General features: G+C 37.7%; 2 protein-coding genes across 3 annotated transcripts in view; one reads left to right on the forward strand and one right to left on the reverse strand.

Annotated features, from left to right (window-relative positions):
* LOC107743551 (hexokinase-1-like) overlaps positions 1 to 7,819 on the forward strand; it is a 14,236-nt gene extending 6,417 nt beyond the window's left edge. For both annotated transcript variants that reach the window (XM_016556824.1, XM_016556825.1), the window contains 15 exons: positions 317 to 436; positions 576 to 671; positions 773 to 872; positions 1,139 to 1,322; positions 1,414 to 1,569; positions 2,437 to 2,670; positions 4,090 to 4,394; positions 4,955 to 5,103; positions 5,413 to 5,532; positions 5,618 to 5,713; positions 5,829 to 5,928; positions 6,064 to 6,247; positions 6,644 to 6,799; positions 6,940 to 7,173; positions 7,291 to 7,819. In XM_016556824.1, coding sequence (XP_016412310.1) covers positions 317 to 436; positions 576 to 671; positions 773 to 872; positions 1,139 to 1,322; positions 1,414 to 1,569; positions 2,437 to 2,670; positions 4,090 to 4,394; positions 4,955 to 5,103; positions 5,413 to 5,532; positions 5,618 to 5,713; positions 5,829 to 5,928; positions 6,064 to 6,247; positions 6,644 to 6,799; positions 6,940 to 7,173; positions 7,291 to 7,438 — 2,382 coding nt within the window. In that variant the 3' untranslated portion in view covers positions 7,439 to 7,819. The remainder of the gene's footprint in view (positions 1 to 316; positions 437 to 575; positions 672 to 772; positions 873 to 1,138; positions 1,323 to 1,413; positions 1,570 to 2,436; positions 2,671 to 4,089; positions 4,395 to 4,954; positions 5,104 to 5,412; positions 5,533 to 5,617; positions 5,714 to 5,828; positions 5,929 to 6,063; positions 6,248 to 6,643; positions 6,800 to 6,939; positions 7,174 to 7,290) is intronic.
* Positions 7,820 to 10,426: 2,607 nt separating this feature from the next.
* LOC107743552 (neuromedin-K receptor-like) lies at positions 10,427 to 14,801 on the reverse strand. The gene is made up of 5 exons (XM_016556826.1): positions 14,107 to 14,801; positions 12,230 to 12,424; positions 11,744 to 11,894; positions 11,105 to 11,301; positions 10,427 to 10,881 (listed from the first exon to the last, which is right to left on the reverse strand). The coding sequence occupies exons 1-5, from the start codon at positions 14,499 to 14,501 to the stop codon at positions 10,689 to 10,691; spliced, it is 1,131 nt and encodes a 376-aa protein (XP_016412312.1). The 5' UTR covers positions 14,502 to 14,801; the 3' UTR covers positions 10,427 to 10,688.
* Between the last annotated feature and the right edge of the window lie 659 nt (positions 14,802 to 15,460).

The following is a 15,460-nucleotide window of genomic DNA, read 5'->3' on the forward strand; positions in this document are numbered from 1 at the left end:
AGGTATTTGGCCAATCACAACGCACTGGATAGCTGGTCAATCAGAGCACACCTCGCTTTTCAGACTGATGAGCTTTGTAAAAATCGACGCGTTTCAGAAAGGCGGGGCATAGAGGAGAAACAATAATGTACAGTATGTGGAAAATAATGTGTTTTTTGAACCTTAAACCGCATAAACACATTTCATTACACCAAATACACCAAATAATGTTCTTTTTAGCAACATCATATGACCCCTTTAATATCATATAGTCTATTGTACATTAGACAGCATTCTTAATTGTCTCCATTTTGTACATGCTCATTATTTCTTGCAGTTGTTTGACCATGTTGCAGAATGTCTGGGAGACTTCATGGAGAAACAAAAAATTAAAGACAAGAAGCTTTCCATGGGTTTCACGTTCTCATTCCCTTGTGCACACACCAAACTGGATGAGGTAACAGTGCATTCGATTCTATATGGTTTGCCATGAAATTATGACATTTACATTTTATATAGTTCTACTACTGTGTGTCAAAGATCCAATTAATGCATACAAACTTATGACAATATTTTTTACCATTGTATTTTTACAGGCTGTTTTGCTAACATGGACGAAACGCTTCAAGGCCAGTGGGGTTGAGGGAATGGATGTAGTAAAGCTTCTAAATAAAGCCATCAAAAAACGTGGGGTGAGTGATAAAATAATCCCTTATTTTGTGAATGGTATACAGGTGGATATTCATTTTAGACTTCTTACTGAGGGAGTAAAGGTGTAATGATTCACTTACAGGACTATGATGCAGATATCATGGCTGTCGTCAATGACACTGTGGGAACTATGATGACCTGTGGCTTTGATGACCAGCGCTGTGAAGTCGGCATTATTATTGGTAAAAAAATGTATCCTAATATCTCTTTATTTTATATATTTTATCAGACTCTTAAATGGACTTCAAAAGAGTTTAAAATTAGAATTGTAAAGCTGTAATGCCCATTTGAATCACATAAATTAAAATTTGCTCACAGCAACATTGTAAAATTAACTTCCCTCAGTGTACAGATCAATGGTGAATACCACAAATATACTTGATATGCTCAATCAAAGCTTCTGGATTCTTGAACATCTGCCATGGCATATGCTGCTGTGATCCCTCAGGTACCGGCACTAATGCATGTTACATGGAGGAGCTCAGACACCTTGATCTGGTGGAGGGAGATGAAGGGAGGATGTGTATTAATACTGAATGGGGGGCATTTGGAGACGACGGCACATTGGAGGATATCCGAACTGAGTTTGACAGGGAGATTGATCGTGGGTCCCTCAACCCCGGCAAGCAGTTGTAAGTCACAGAACTTTAAAAGCTCTCAAAAATCTCAGCCTATTTTATCATAACATTTGAAGAAGTAAACGTGAGTGTTGGCTGTTTTCAGGTTTGAGAAGATGGTCAGTGGGATGTACATGGGTGAGCTGGTGAGGCTGATCTTGGTCAAGATGGCTAAGGAAGGCCTGCTGTTTGAGGGCCGCATCACCCCAGAGCTGCTTACAAAAGGAAAAATTGAAACCAAGCATGTTTCTGCAATTGAGAAGTGAGCTGTCATTCGTTTCATTATTGTCATTATTAATTCGATAATGAGTTTCATTCTGTCATTTCAAGCGTTTTAAGGTATATTAAAACATTCTAAAATACATGTTAATTTGAGTTTTATCTAAGTGTTGAGTTTATAAACACATTTTTTTTTAGAAATGATTATCTAACTTTCATTTAAAAATGTACTTAATTCTAATTTGAAAAATTTAATCACTGTCACTAGTGGGCTGAAATTAAAGAAATAGTTCACCCCCAAAACATTTACTCACCCTCAGGCCATCCATGAGTTTGTTTCTTCAACTGAACAGATTTGGAGAAATTTAGCATTACATCACTTCCTCACCAATGGATCCTTTGCAGTGAATGGGTGCCGTCAGAATGAGAGTCCAAACAGCTAATAAAAACATCACTGTAATCCACAAGTAATCCACACGACTCCATCAATCAACAATCCATCAGTTAACGCCTTATGAAAAGCTGTGTTTGTAAGAAACAAATCTATCATTAAGGTGTTTTTTTAGTTTAATTTGTTTGTTACATGCAGCATTTCACTTCACAAGACATTGATTGATGGACTGGAGTCATGTTGTGGATTATTTTGATGATTTTATCAGCTGTTTGAGCTCTCATTCTGACGGCACCCATTCACTGCAGGTGATCCAGTGGTGAGCAGTGAGGTATTGCTAAATTTCTCCAAATCTGTTCCAATGAAGAAACTAAATTATCTTGGATGCCCTGAGGGTAAGCACATTTTTTTTTCTATTCCTTATTTTCTTCACTATTCCTTTAAAGCCAATATAAATGGTCCTTTGTGACTAAAAATCCTGATATTTTAAACCTTACAACAGTACCACATTTTCTTTAGGAGCAAAGAGGGACTTACCAAAGCCAAGGAGATTTTGACACGCTTGGGTGTAGAGCCATCTGAAGACGACTGCATTGCTGTGCAGCATGTTTGCGCTATTGTCTCTTTTCGCTCTGCAAATCTAATTGCTGCTACTCTGGGTGCAATCCTTACACGTCTTAAGGACAATAAGAACACCCCGCGCCTCCGCACCACAGTGGGCATCGATGGCTCCCTCTACAAGATGCATCCACAGTGAGTATAACATTCAGATCATCAAATCACACTAAAACATGACTTATCAGTAATACTATGTACCCAGCATGCTTAGTAAGTTATTACAGAGGGTTATGGGAATACATCTGCAGGTGCATGTGACACCCTGAGTGTGTGAACCCTCTTGAGGGCTCTTCAGACAAAGGCGAATTCTATTAATAAACATTGAATAGGTTTCCATAGGAGCAGCTGCGCCTCTATTTGTTGTGACACTCTACTCACTGACCTTATCTGGACACTAAATTGGATGTTACAAGGTCACAGAGGGATTAGTTGAAAGATTAAAGACTAAATTGATATGCCATTCATGTCACCTATTCACAACAATTTACAGGCCTCTGAATGTCAGAATAGACAGCAAGTCTTTAAATAAACCTGAAAGGCATAGTAGTAGTGTTCTGTACTCAGTGAAACTTGAGAGATAGTCTACTGCGAATGAGATACGGCAACAGCAGGACAGTATGTTGCGCAAGAACACGGTCTTTCAGCTGCCTTTAATAATAATGGTAATAAGCTGGATATCAGTGAAATTATATTTTATACAAACGCCATACAAAAACTGTCCAAATAATGTTTTGCTTGACATTAGATCTCTACGTGACGCTTTGGAATACTCGATTTTGATTAACCACTCTCTGCGTTCAAAGTGCCCGTTCACACAGAACGCTTTTTGTTTCCCTTTACCGTTCCACTCGCTCCGCGGAGTCCTAAAAACGCGGTGCTCAAGTTAAAAATTTAAACAAGTTATGGGCTATTCACACAGAACGCATTTTCCCGTTGAAAAAAATAGTCCCAAAGGCAAACTTACGTGTGTGCAGTGTTTTAGGAACGCTGTGTAACGTGTCACGCTCCAGTTGGTACAAATGACCCGAGCGTGCTGTGACGGTCAAACGCATTCGTCCGAGGGTGCCGTGATGGTCAAACACATTCATCTAGCATGTTTACATAGAAAACAAAGGAAAAGTATAATGACCGGTTAACTACAACCAGTATCCCGTTTCACAGTTTCAGGGTCTATGTAGGCAATAATATCTCAACAGCAAGTGTGATATTTCAGTAATTAAATACTGGAGAAATTAACATTGTGTAACTTACATTTTAGACACATTGTTGGTTACTTTGTGTACTTGCTCCGCTGTATATCGTTCCACACGAATTAACCTTCTCCGTGCAACACATAGTGGTGTTTCATTCCTGAATGAAACAGTGTTTCTGAACGAATCGGTTGAATAAATGATTCATTGACTCACTCATAAAGAAAGTCACTTACTGTGTTCCTTAATGAATAATTTTACCTACTTGAAATGTAACCTACAGAAAGAATCGGTCAAAATTCGCTACCAGTAATACACATAAGACACATCCACATTTTAATCCACATCCATCTGTTTCTGCCAGGTATGCCCGCCGGTTGCACAAAACTGTGCGTCGTCTGGTGCCGGAGTCTGACGTTCGCTTCTTGCTCTCTGAGAGTGGAAGTGGCAAAGGAGCTGCAATGGTCACAGCCTGGGCTTCCCGGTTGGCCGATCAGACACGTCAGATTGCTGAGACTCTGGCAGAGTTCCGCTTGACCAAAGAACAACTGCTGGAGGTAAAAAAGAGAATGAGAAATGAGATCCAGAATGGATTGAGCAAGAATACCCAAAGCACAGCCACCGTCAGGATGTTGCCCACCTATGTGCGGAGCACCCCGGATGGAACAGGTGAAAGATCTACAGCAATACTGTGTATTTTCCTAAAAATAGGCAGACAAACCACAAGAATGATATGCAGTGATCCCCCAGATATAATCTGCCATTCCTTCACTGCAAAAATAAAAAAAAAAAATGCAGTGTCATAATTACATTTAGCAATATGTGTTCATGCATCTTGTCTAAAATCCACCTGCTCCTCTGCTATGAGTAAATTAAATTCTCTTTATCCCTGTTGAATTGCATCATAGTATAATCCCAGGCTTACTCAATACAGGCACATGATGTTGTATTTTATCCCTGATGGTGATTTAAGGTGAAGGGTTTTAATATGCAACTCAGTTAAGAAAAAGTGCATGCAGATGTGTTTTCACCATACAATCAATATCAATACTGAACAAATGTGCTGAGAATTCAAAACCTTCCAAAATTCACAAATAGAGCAATAAAATGAAACGACAGCACAGGAACTTTATGCTGTCTAAATTATAAATTTGGCATTATTTAATACATTTTTGTATTATGCACGATTCATGACTTCTCTGTATTCCTATATTTTCTCTTTTATATAGAAAATGGTGACTTTTTGGCTCTGGATCTTGGAGGTACAAACTTCAGGGTGCTTTTGGTAAAGATTCGCAGTGGCAAGAGACGAACTGTGGAGATGCATAATAAAATCTACGCCATTCCCATCGAAGTAATGCAAGGCACCGGAGAGGAGGTGTGTAGTCATATTTGCACCTAGTTAAAAGACTAGACTTACTCAAAAAGCATCTTTTATATAGTTGTATGTATCATGTGACATTGAAGACTGGGGTAATAGCTGCTGAAAATTTAGCTTTAGGAATTTTTATTTTAATTGGAAATTGGAATTTATTATTTTAAATTGTAATGCTATTTCACAATATTCCCATTTTTGCTGTTTTATTGATTAATGACTACTTAATGCTTAATAACAATTTTTTATCTCTAAATAAAGGCAACATTTCAACACTAAATGATTTTAATTGCTGTTCCACACTACCTGCAGCTATTTGATCACATTGTGTACTGCATATCTGACTTCCTGGACTATATGGGGATGAAGAACGCCCGCCTGCCTCTGGGTTTTACCTTTTCCTTCCCCTGCAGACAAACTAGTCTGGATGCGGTGAGCTGCCTGTTTGCTCATTCAGCTTCATTTGCTCATCTATTGAATAAAATCCTGATGATTTTTCATGCTTTGATGGATACAGGGAATTCTGGTAAATTGGACAAAGGGCTTTAAAGCCACAGACTGTGAAGGAGAAGATGTTGTCGGCCTCCTTAGAGAGGCGATCAAAAGAAGAGAGGTGAGTTATGGCATAATGTCACAAATATGGCAAGATGACACAAGATTTGAAAGAGTTATTCATTTTTAAATCTTGATCCATGTGTGATGTTTTTGTGTGTGTGTATTATGTACAGGAGTTTGATTTGGACGTTGTAGCCATAGTGAATGACACAGTGGGTACAATGATGACCTGTGCATATGAGGAACCCACATGTGAGGTTGGGTTAATTGCAGGTAAATACAATACAATGTATTATCAAATATTATTCAATATATCAAATGTGACAACAAATAATAAAATTGTAACTCTAAATTTTAAAGAGTGTTATAAACATTTGAGTTAAGAGAAAATGCTACGTGTGCTTTTAGGTACGGGTAGCAATGCCTGCTACATGGAGGAAACGCGAAACATTGAGACGGTCGATGGAGTGGACGGCAGGATGTGTGTGAACATGGAGTGGGGAGCATTTGGAGATAATGGCTGCCTGGATGACATCAGGACTCAGTATGATAATGCTGTGGATGATCTCTCCCTCAATGCCGGCAAACAAAAGTGAGCAGTTTTACCCAGTCGAGTGTGAGGAAAAGAAAAAATGTTTTGAAAATAAATTGATCCAAATGTTTAAGAAAGCAAATCTGGAAGAATTGATCAGATGAGGAGCCTACTGTTTGTACCATAATTTAAGAATGTAAATGCAGATGCGGTAAATATTTATAGTGTTGCTGCATATTCTTTTAAATTGTAATATTTCACAATAATACTATTTATAGTTTCTGTATTTTTTATTAAATAGATGCATCATTATGGTTTGCATAAGAGACTGCTTTTAAAATCATAAAAAATTGAATCAACCCATACATTTTGAAAGAAAGTGTACAATATTTTATATTTTTATAATGTTTTTTATTTATAATCTAAAAATTGAAAGTTTATTTTTTTCACTTTTAGGTATGAGAAGATGTGCAGTGGCATGTACCTGGGTGAGATTGTACGGAACATCTTGATTGACTTGACAAAGCGTGGCTTTCTCTTCAGAGGACAGATCACTGAGACCCTAAAGACCAGGAGTATCTTCGAAACCAAGTTCCTTTCCCAAATTGAGAGGTACTGCAGCGGTTTCTCAGATTCCATTGCCACATTTCATCACGAAAACCAGACATACTGAAATGCTAAAATACATTCTATTTAGAAACATTTCAAACTGCTTAATGGTCATGGCCTGAAATGTAGTTTCTTCCCTCTAGTGACCGTTTGGCGCTACTGCAAGTCAGGTCCATTCTGCAGCATCTGGGCCTGGACAGCACATGTGACGACAGTATTATCGTCAAGGAAGTGTGTGGAGCTGTTTCCCGCCGGGCTGCCCAGATCTGTGGAGCAGGAATGGCTGCTATTGTAGACAAAATCCGGGAGAATCGTGGTCTGGACCATCTAGACATCACTGTTGGGGTGGATGGCACTCTGTATAAGCTCCATCCACAGTAAGTACATGCAGAATGAATGTATTTTTAAAAGCTTTTGTGATGTAAGTACAGTACTTATTTCCAAGTGATGGGCGTAAATGTGGTACCTGACCTATGCCCCATTATTCTCTTCAGTTTCTCACGGATAATGCATCATACTGTGAAGGAGCTTGCCCCCAACTGCAACGTCAACTTCCTTCTCTCAGAAGATGGAAGCGGGAAAGGTGCCGCCTTGATCACCGCCGTTGGGTGCCGCCTTCGCCAGCAAGAACAAAAGAGCTGAACCCTGTGTCGAACAAGCCCTCAGCTCCTTCTCTAGCTCTCTCAGACCTTATACATTTCCACTCGCAGCTGTGACTCTGCTCTCATCCACCACGATCCGGAACATTCTTCTGCTCATGCCCAGAGCTGTGATTTGACCCCTTTGCTTTGTATTTCACTCCTACATGTTCCCGTCAGCTTTTCTCAGTGTATGTCTTTGTGTGTTATTAGGGGTTGGTCTGTCTGTGTCCACCCAAACTATATGTTAAACTGTTAAATAATAATAATAATAATAATAATAATAATAATAAACTGTTGTTAAAGTATTTATGGATGTATATTGGAAAAAGGGAAGAAATGTAAACACATTACAAACATTAAAGTTAAGATATTTGACCAAGTATATGAAGATATTTATTTTATTTTTATATTTGATGGTAGACATAACAGGAATGGATACCTGAGGGGAAGAAGGTATTTTGTTGCGATTATGCCAAGCTAATTCCAAACCTCTGCATATTGTCATTTGTCTGTGTGGCAGTTTGTGGTGTGAATATTGCAAAACATTTAAGGAGCATTCGCTAATCATAACAGCCCCCTCATTGGTCACGGTCTAATAGACGACGACATGCAAGTTCAGTCTCGCAGTCCCAGCTGCCTTCCTGCGTAATTCAAGCCCCTAATACTGGTCGCCGTACAAATGAACAAGGACAGGAAACCGATTGCCTTTGCGTATCCACTTTCTCTGAAATAGTCTTACCCTCTCATTCCCGAAGAAGTTAGCAAATTGTATCATGTGTATTGCTTTTGTCAGCTTTTTGCTGTGTGTGTATGTTCCCAGTAAATGTCCTTCTGTGTGCCCTGGCTGGTTATTTGTGAGTGATCCTGTGTAGTTGATGTGAGTGAATCTGTGTAGTGGCTCAGAGATCTGATGAATGCATGCCTTATTTGGTAACTGAGGTCTAGCATCCACTGATTTTGTACTATTTCATAGTTGCACTATATAAATAGATGTTCCTGGAAAAATCTATAGGAGAAAACCATAAAAATATTTTGATCAACTCAATTTGTGTTATGTGGTGTCCTTCACGGTTGCCCAAACACCATAGCATTTTTTGTTCAGTATTTACATCCTATGTGGTAATTGTTTGTGCAATAAAAGAAATTCCTTTTATATCTATTTTGAATGAATGTATTGAAAGTTGATTTTCCAGGTAATGCGTAATAAGCACACCTGAACAAAATGGTTACATTTTAAAATGATCCTCCAATCACACAGGCTAAATATTTCTTATTGTTACAGTGAAAATGCTGGTTACTAAGTTTCTTGCAGTATTTTGTTATTTACACACTTAGACACTATATGGGCTACTGATATCACAAAAAAATCACAAATAAATAAAGATTTAAACTTTATCTTAAGGGAGCCAAATATGAGCCTTCTTTGACTGGAAGCTTCAAGGTGTAGTAAAGTCTTATTTTTCTGGCTACTGGATACTTTTTTTTCTCTACTGGCTTGTCTTTTTGGGGTACATCCCAACCCCTCTGTTCTATTTAACATTTTTGTATTTGACAAAACACTAGTAATGTAATGCACTAGTAATGCAGTAACTACAATATCCTTTACTTAGATTTCAGCACAGAACAATCATACAATTAAACAGATGCTAGACAATCATACAAAAGAACTATAAGATTTTACCAACAAAATCAATAAAAATATGAATTTTGTATTACCCACTGCCATTATATGTGACAGCATAACAAACAAAATAATTTTTATATGGAAAACATACAGCTTAATTATCAATTTGTAACATATAATTGACTTTGAAATGAAATATCTCAGGGCTAAAACTCATGCAAACATACTAAATTCTCTTTAAACAGTCAAGCGTATGGATGTACATACAGATGTATATTAAAGATAATACATGCTGTAAACATTGAGTACCACTGATATGTAAGCTTGCGTGTCCAGTAGAATTACAACTGTTTGGTTTTGTTAATATTATAGCTTGCCTATATACATACCCCCGGTTTACAGACAAGGCTTAAGCCTAGTCCCAGACTAAAATGTAAATTTGAGCTGTTTCAACTGAAAGAATCTTGTACTGATTGATCTTAAAATATGTCAGTGCCCTTGTTTTGTCTCAAGATGCACACCAGTAATGTTTTTTTCTAAGGCACGGTTATAAAAATTACTTAAGTGTCCTAATTGAACATTGGCTTAATCCTGGTTTAGTCTAAGCCCTGTCTGTGAAACCGGGCCTTAATTTCTTCGACCACTATAGATAATTAGGCAACACAGATTTCCCACCTAATTTTGTCTCTCTTTTTCCAACACTGTCAATTCAACCCAACAGTCATTGTCCTGCTTACACTTGACTGTATATCTCAAGCAATCCATACTCTTGACCTAGGGTACAGATGCTCTGACCAGTTTAATGCTGATTTTGCAGTTGTTTTTACATTTAGAGATGCCACTTGACATTTAACCAATATTTACAGCTTAAAACATTCATTGCTCTATTGTGGTGCATGAATTAACATGGTAAATTGTTGTTTAGGTTTAGGGTCGTAATATTTTTTCTGCTTTTGAAAGTCTCCCATATGCTCAGCAAGGCTGCATTTATTTGATCAAAAATACAGTAAAAAAACTGTAAAGCTGAATTTTCAGTATTCATTACTCCAGTCTACATTGTCACATGATCCTTCAGAAATCACTCTAATATGCACGGATTTGGTGCTCTAACATTTCTTCTTATTATCAATATTGAAAACAGTTGCGCTGCTTAATATTTTTGTGGAAACTGTGATACATTTTTCAGGATGATTTGATGAATAGAAAGTTCAAAAGTTGAGCATTTATTTGAAATAGATTTTTTTTTGTAAAATTATAAATGTCTTTATTGTCATTTTTGATCAAGTCAATGCATTGTTTCTGAATATATGTATTAATTTCTTATATAAAAAAAATCTTTATGACCCCAAACCTTTGAACAGTATTGTATACAGCATATACAAAATGAACTGATCTATACACATACTAGGACTAGTACTTCAAGCAGCAACACGGAAACAAAAACAGGCTTGGTGCTTATGCCATAGGAGTAGATGAATACTCCACCAGTAAAGCCCACTGAATAGAGAACAATAGGAGGGAAAATCTAATTCTGTTGTGAGGTATTATGTGCAAGTATGGCCGTGCTTGATTTTTTAGAATAGCCAACACGAGTGTTTTTCACCCTCATCACTGAAATATTGTAGATTCAGGCCTTGATTAGTTTGGAAGTGGTGTCTTCTGCTTCGTTGACATGATTACGGACCACCACGCTGGTGGTCTCAGTGTGATAACTGCGTCTCATGTGGAAGGTTCTCATGTGCTGCAGTTCCATGTTGTCCTCCTCAGAAACCTTGATGAGGGGGCACCACTGGAACGCTTTGCGAAAACCTGAGCGGAATCTAAAGAAGGACAACATATGCTAGATGTAAACCTCCTGTGCATTAAAAATGGGACTTCTTGAAGAATAAATACTGATTCAAATTAGGGATCGGGATTGGGATTGAAAACTTTAGGGATCACTGTTCTAGGTTAACTGACATTAATGCAAATGCTGCACTAAATATTCATGTTAATGTGTTTAAAACCATTTTTTCTCCATCTTCAGATGTAATGTGCATTTACCTTTGGTTTAGACAGCAGTAAATGATGGGGTTGTACATAGTGGAACTCATAGCCAGCCAGAAGATGGACAAATAGACCTGCTGGATGTAGTGCTGCTTGTATATGTCCCTGTTGAAGCTCCCCAGGATGAAGTAGATGTGGTAGGGAAGCCAACATATTGCAAAGGTCGTCACCACCACTATCATCATCTTCACAACCTTTATTAAATTGCAAAAATGGAATTAATCTTTTTTTGCTTTCAACGCAAAGAACTATAATCCAAAACCATAAATATCTGCTGCCACCAATGAAAAATCTCTCTGGAGAGGTTTACTATAAAGGACACAAAAGAGAAAATTGTGAAAGGAATAAAAAAACAAAACAATTTCTTGTTCTGCCAGAAGAAAAGCGTTTTGTCCAGAGGGAAGGTTTTACCATTGATTCTTTAAGATTTTAAGGAACTTAACTACATTTGGTCATGATAATACACTTTTTTTTTTCGAATGTAGCCACCAATGATATGTATCTATTTAGAGTTTAGAAACATGAGAACTGCCTTCATCTCAATGTGCATGTAGACGCATGGTTTAGTTAGGTGACTGGAGAAACTGGAATAAATAACAAAATGACATGAGTAAAGTCAAGACTAGCATCACTGACCTTGCCTTTCGCCTGCATCTGGTTCTGGTAGTGGTTTGATGCTTCTCCAGGGATCTCGTTGCCCCACAGCCTCCTTCCCACCAGGCTGTAGGTCACCAACATCACCAGCAGAGGGAGCAAGTAGATCAGGATAATCACAGCAATCTGATACCTAGTGAGATCAAGCATCACTTCATGAGTCAAATCTACATAAATGAACATTTTAGGTAAGAATCCTCTACTGTAATTTAATAATAATAATAATAATAATAATAAATCCTATGTAATGCCTTTGATGGGCATTAAAATCTTTGACAAGTGCAAAATTACTCTGTGTTTAACATCATATGTTTTCCTGGCTGCACAAAATAGCAATCTCAACCATAGTTATTACTGCGTATTCAAAGGGAATTTATTAACAATTTACTTGTCAGTAAAAATTGAGCAAATACTTGTGTGAATCATACAGAATAAAAGGATACATTTTTTTTGTCTTATTTTTCTTACGAGAGCTGATGTTTCCCTCCATAATCGTCAGGCCATTCCACCATACAAACAGTCCGAGGGAAGTAGAAATTTGTGCTGGCGTAATAACACTGAGGAAAAGCCAGTGAAAACGCCACAGTCCAGATAACCCCGATCAGAACTTTAGTAGTAGTGGAGGAGAGCCTGGGCTTCAGAGGGTGAATTATAGCCATATATCTGTGGATTTCAGCCAACAACACCATAATGACAATGAACGTATACCTTTAAATGGTAGGCTACCATAAATATGACATATACTATATGAATAACAAAATGGAAAAGGTTGCCAATACCACTTTGTCGACTTTCCCTTATATTGCCATTCAGTGCATTACGGTGCTTTTTTTGGACGGAATTTACTGCATGCATAATGCCACTAAATCAGACTCTTATTCATATCATCAGAGCACAATGTGGAAAGCGATCCACACTCAGCGCGAAGTGTCTCTACCCATTTTGCGCATGAGTCACTAGGTCAACTGGAATCGATTATCCAGGAATATCACAAATGCATGATTTGCGCGCAGTAAAGGGACTTTCATTACTTAAGCCGCAGGTAAATTGCATATTTGACATGTTCGGGGACGTTGCGCGCGCGAACTACATGTGCACAGGTTCTCATTTAGACCCATTGAAAGCTGAATTGTCCTAATCACTTAATCACAATAGATTGTAGCATATAAACGATTTTCAAAACACTTTTAAGATAACCATGACAATTGCTAAAGACAATTACTATATGACAAATGAGTTATTTATCATTAAATGGGGCCAAAATTAATAAGATTTTTTAAGATTTCTTTTCATAGCTAATACCATTAACTACTTTTGACCGTCTGTGGTAGATGGTGGAGCACAGATAAAAGCTTTATACTTTAGCCTTTGAGTTGATGCATTTAGAGCTATTTTCCTCTATGTACAGTGACAAAACCTAAAATTTGGCCGAATTAGGTTTATATCCCTGCTGGGGGGAAAAATAACTCTAACCAGCTTCATCAAGGTCTACCAGGTGGATGTCAGTCCACCTGATTCATCATCTAGATCAGCTTGGACCAGCTCTTAATATATGACCAGCAAAAAAAAAAAAACAATTTTTTTTAAACCAGCTGCCATAAGAAGGGTAACAGATCATATAAGAACTTAATGTTTATGTTTTCAGGAACTTAAAAGCTGTAACTGATTTATGACATAGTTAATGTCATGTTAGGATGATGATTAATTATCTTAATCCATGGGAACATGTTATGGTAAAGTTAAAAAGAACTAAAAATATTATTAATTGCAATTTATAAATTGCACTGTAGTAAAATAACTGCAATGATTTTCAATTAAGTGCTTTGTTGTCTGCTTACCGGTCAACAGCAATAGCCGCCATTGAATAAATACTTGAGAACATTGCTGTTATTGGGAAGAAGTTTTGAAATTTACAGTATCCCAAACCAAAATACCAGTCATTGTGCAAAGCGTACACGAAATTAAAGACAGTGTTAAAAGTTGCCATAGATGCATCAGAAAATGCGAGGTTTACAATGAAGTAGTTGGTCACCTAGATCAGCTTGGACCAGCTCTTAATATATGACCAGCAAAAAAAACAAAACAAATTTTTTTAAACCAGCTGCCATAAGAAGGGTAACAGATCATATAAGAACTTAATGTATGTTTTCAGGAACTTAAAAGCTGTAACTGATTTATGACATAGTTAATGTCATGTTAGGATGATGATTAATTATCTTAATCCATGGGAACATGTTATGGTAAAGTTAAAAAGAACTAAAAATATTATTAATTGCAATTTATAAATTGCACTGTAGTAAAATAACTGCAATGATTTTCAATTAAGTGCTTTGTTGTCTGCTTACCGGTCAACAGCAATAGCCGCCATTGAATAAATACTTGAGAACATTGCTGTTATTGGGAAGAAGTTTTGAAATTTACAGTATCCCAAACCAAAATACCAGTCATTGTGCAAAGCGTACACGAAATTAAAGACAGTGTTAAAAGTTGCCATAGATGCATCAGAAAATGCGAGGTTTACAATGAAGTAGTTGGTCACTGTCCTCATGCGTTTATGTGCCAGAATGATCCAAATAACAGTGACATTGCCAATGATGGACACAATTACGATCAAGGAGTATGCAATCGCCCATAGTGCCACCTGCCAGTCCGGCTGCTCAAATAGATTGGTAGAGGTTTCGTTTCCATCTTCCTCGTCGTAGAGAAGAGATGTTGAAAGGGGGTCCAAAGTGGTATCCATCGTAGTTGTCCGTTGTCACAGGTGATAAATCAATCTGTATGCTTATTCCAGTGAGTGACTCACTCTGCTGTCCCTACGACATAGTAAACCAGTGTATTTTAGACATTTGCAGCAGTTGATTTTCCAAACTGTGAGTGGTCAGTGCGCCTTGTGTCCAAACTGCCTGCTGAAGTGCGTTATTGCGCCTGCAGGGATGATAGCACTGAAAAACTGAAGGAATGTGTGCCAAGTGTTGGAGGTGTGTCGGGTCCATTGCATTGACGTTGAACGAAACACACTTTTGCCAGCGCGCATTGTGACGCACAGCATCCTGCTTTCCTTCTACTAAAAAGCTGACGATAAGCAAAATATTTAATTGGTGCAATTGACGAGTTAACCGTGCACAGCTTGCTGTCATTAATAATGGTCAAACCCCTGTAGCGTACACTAATGGAAATATGTTACAGTTTAGAGCATATGTGAGGTCTGCTGTACTTGTTCTGCTGAGACGTTGCTTAGATACCCCTCATTTCTCCAGTTGTGTGAGGTGATATGTTCATTTTGTCAGAGCAGTGAGACAGGTGGGCAGCAGGTGGAGGAAGAGTAGAGTGAGTTATACATTACTCTTATTTGGACACTTCGAGCAGTAGGCTATTCCTAGTTGACGTCCTGAAGAACTGGCGCAAAATTCCATCTCAGCACTTTTGATGAATGGCTACGCTATTTTTAATTTTGTGTCTCTGGAAAACTGTGATCATTGTGTTTATTTGTTAATTAGGGATATTTGGACAAATCAATGTTTTTGGGTTTGTGAAGTAAAAGTTTAAGTTTCTATTCCCTTCGGGTAAGATGACAGAGAACTGCACATGGCCCCAAGTTGCATGTTGTTTGTTACTAGTGTTATTTTAAAAATCAAATATTTATTTTAATTCTTGGGGTTTTATGTAATATTTATTTCCATTAATTAGATATTTTTCATT

The sequence above is a fragment of the Sinocyclocheilus rhinocerous genome, unplaced genomic scaffold (assembly GCF_001515625.1).
Source record: "Sinocyclocheilus rhinocerous isolate Xijiao unplaced genomic scaffold, SAMN03320098_v1.1 scaffold677, whole genome shotgun sequence".
Taxonomy (NCBI): Eukaryota; Metazoa; Chordata; class Actinopteri; order Cypriniformes; family Cyprinidae; genus Sinocyclocheilus; species Sinocyclocheilus rhinocerous.

What these genes read in the sequence shown, in the direction of transcription:
- LOC107743552 (XM_016556826.1), bottom strand. Translation starts at nt 14,501, where the DNA reads ATGGATACCACTTTGGACCCCCTTTCAACATCTCTTCTCTACGACGAG. An exon ending in GGAGGGAAACATCAGCTCTC is followed by an intron (nt 11,895 to 12,229) that starts GTAAGAAAAATA and finishes TGATCTCACTAG; the next exon opens with GTATCAGATTGCTGTGATTA. An exon ending in AGATGCAGGCGAAAGGCAAG is followed by an intron (nt 11,302 to 11,743) that starts GTCAGTGATGCT and finishes AATTTAATAAAG; the next exon opens with GTTGTGAAGATGATGATAGT.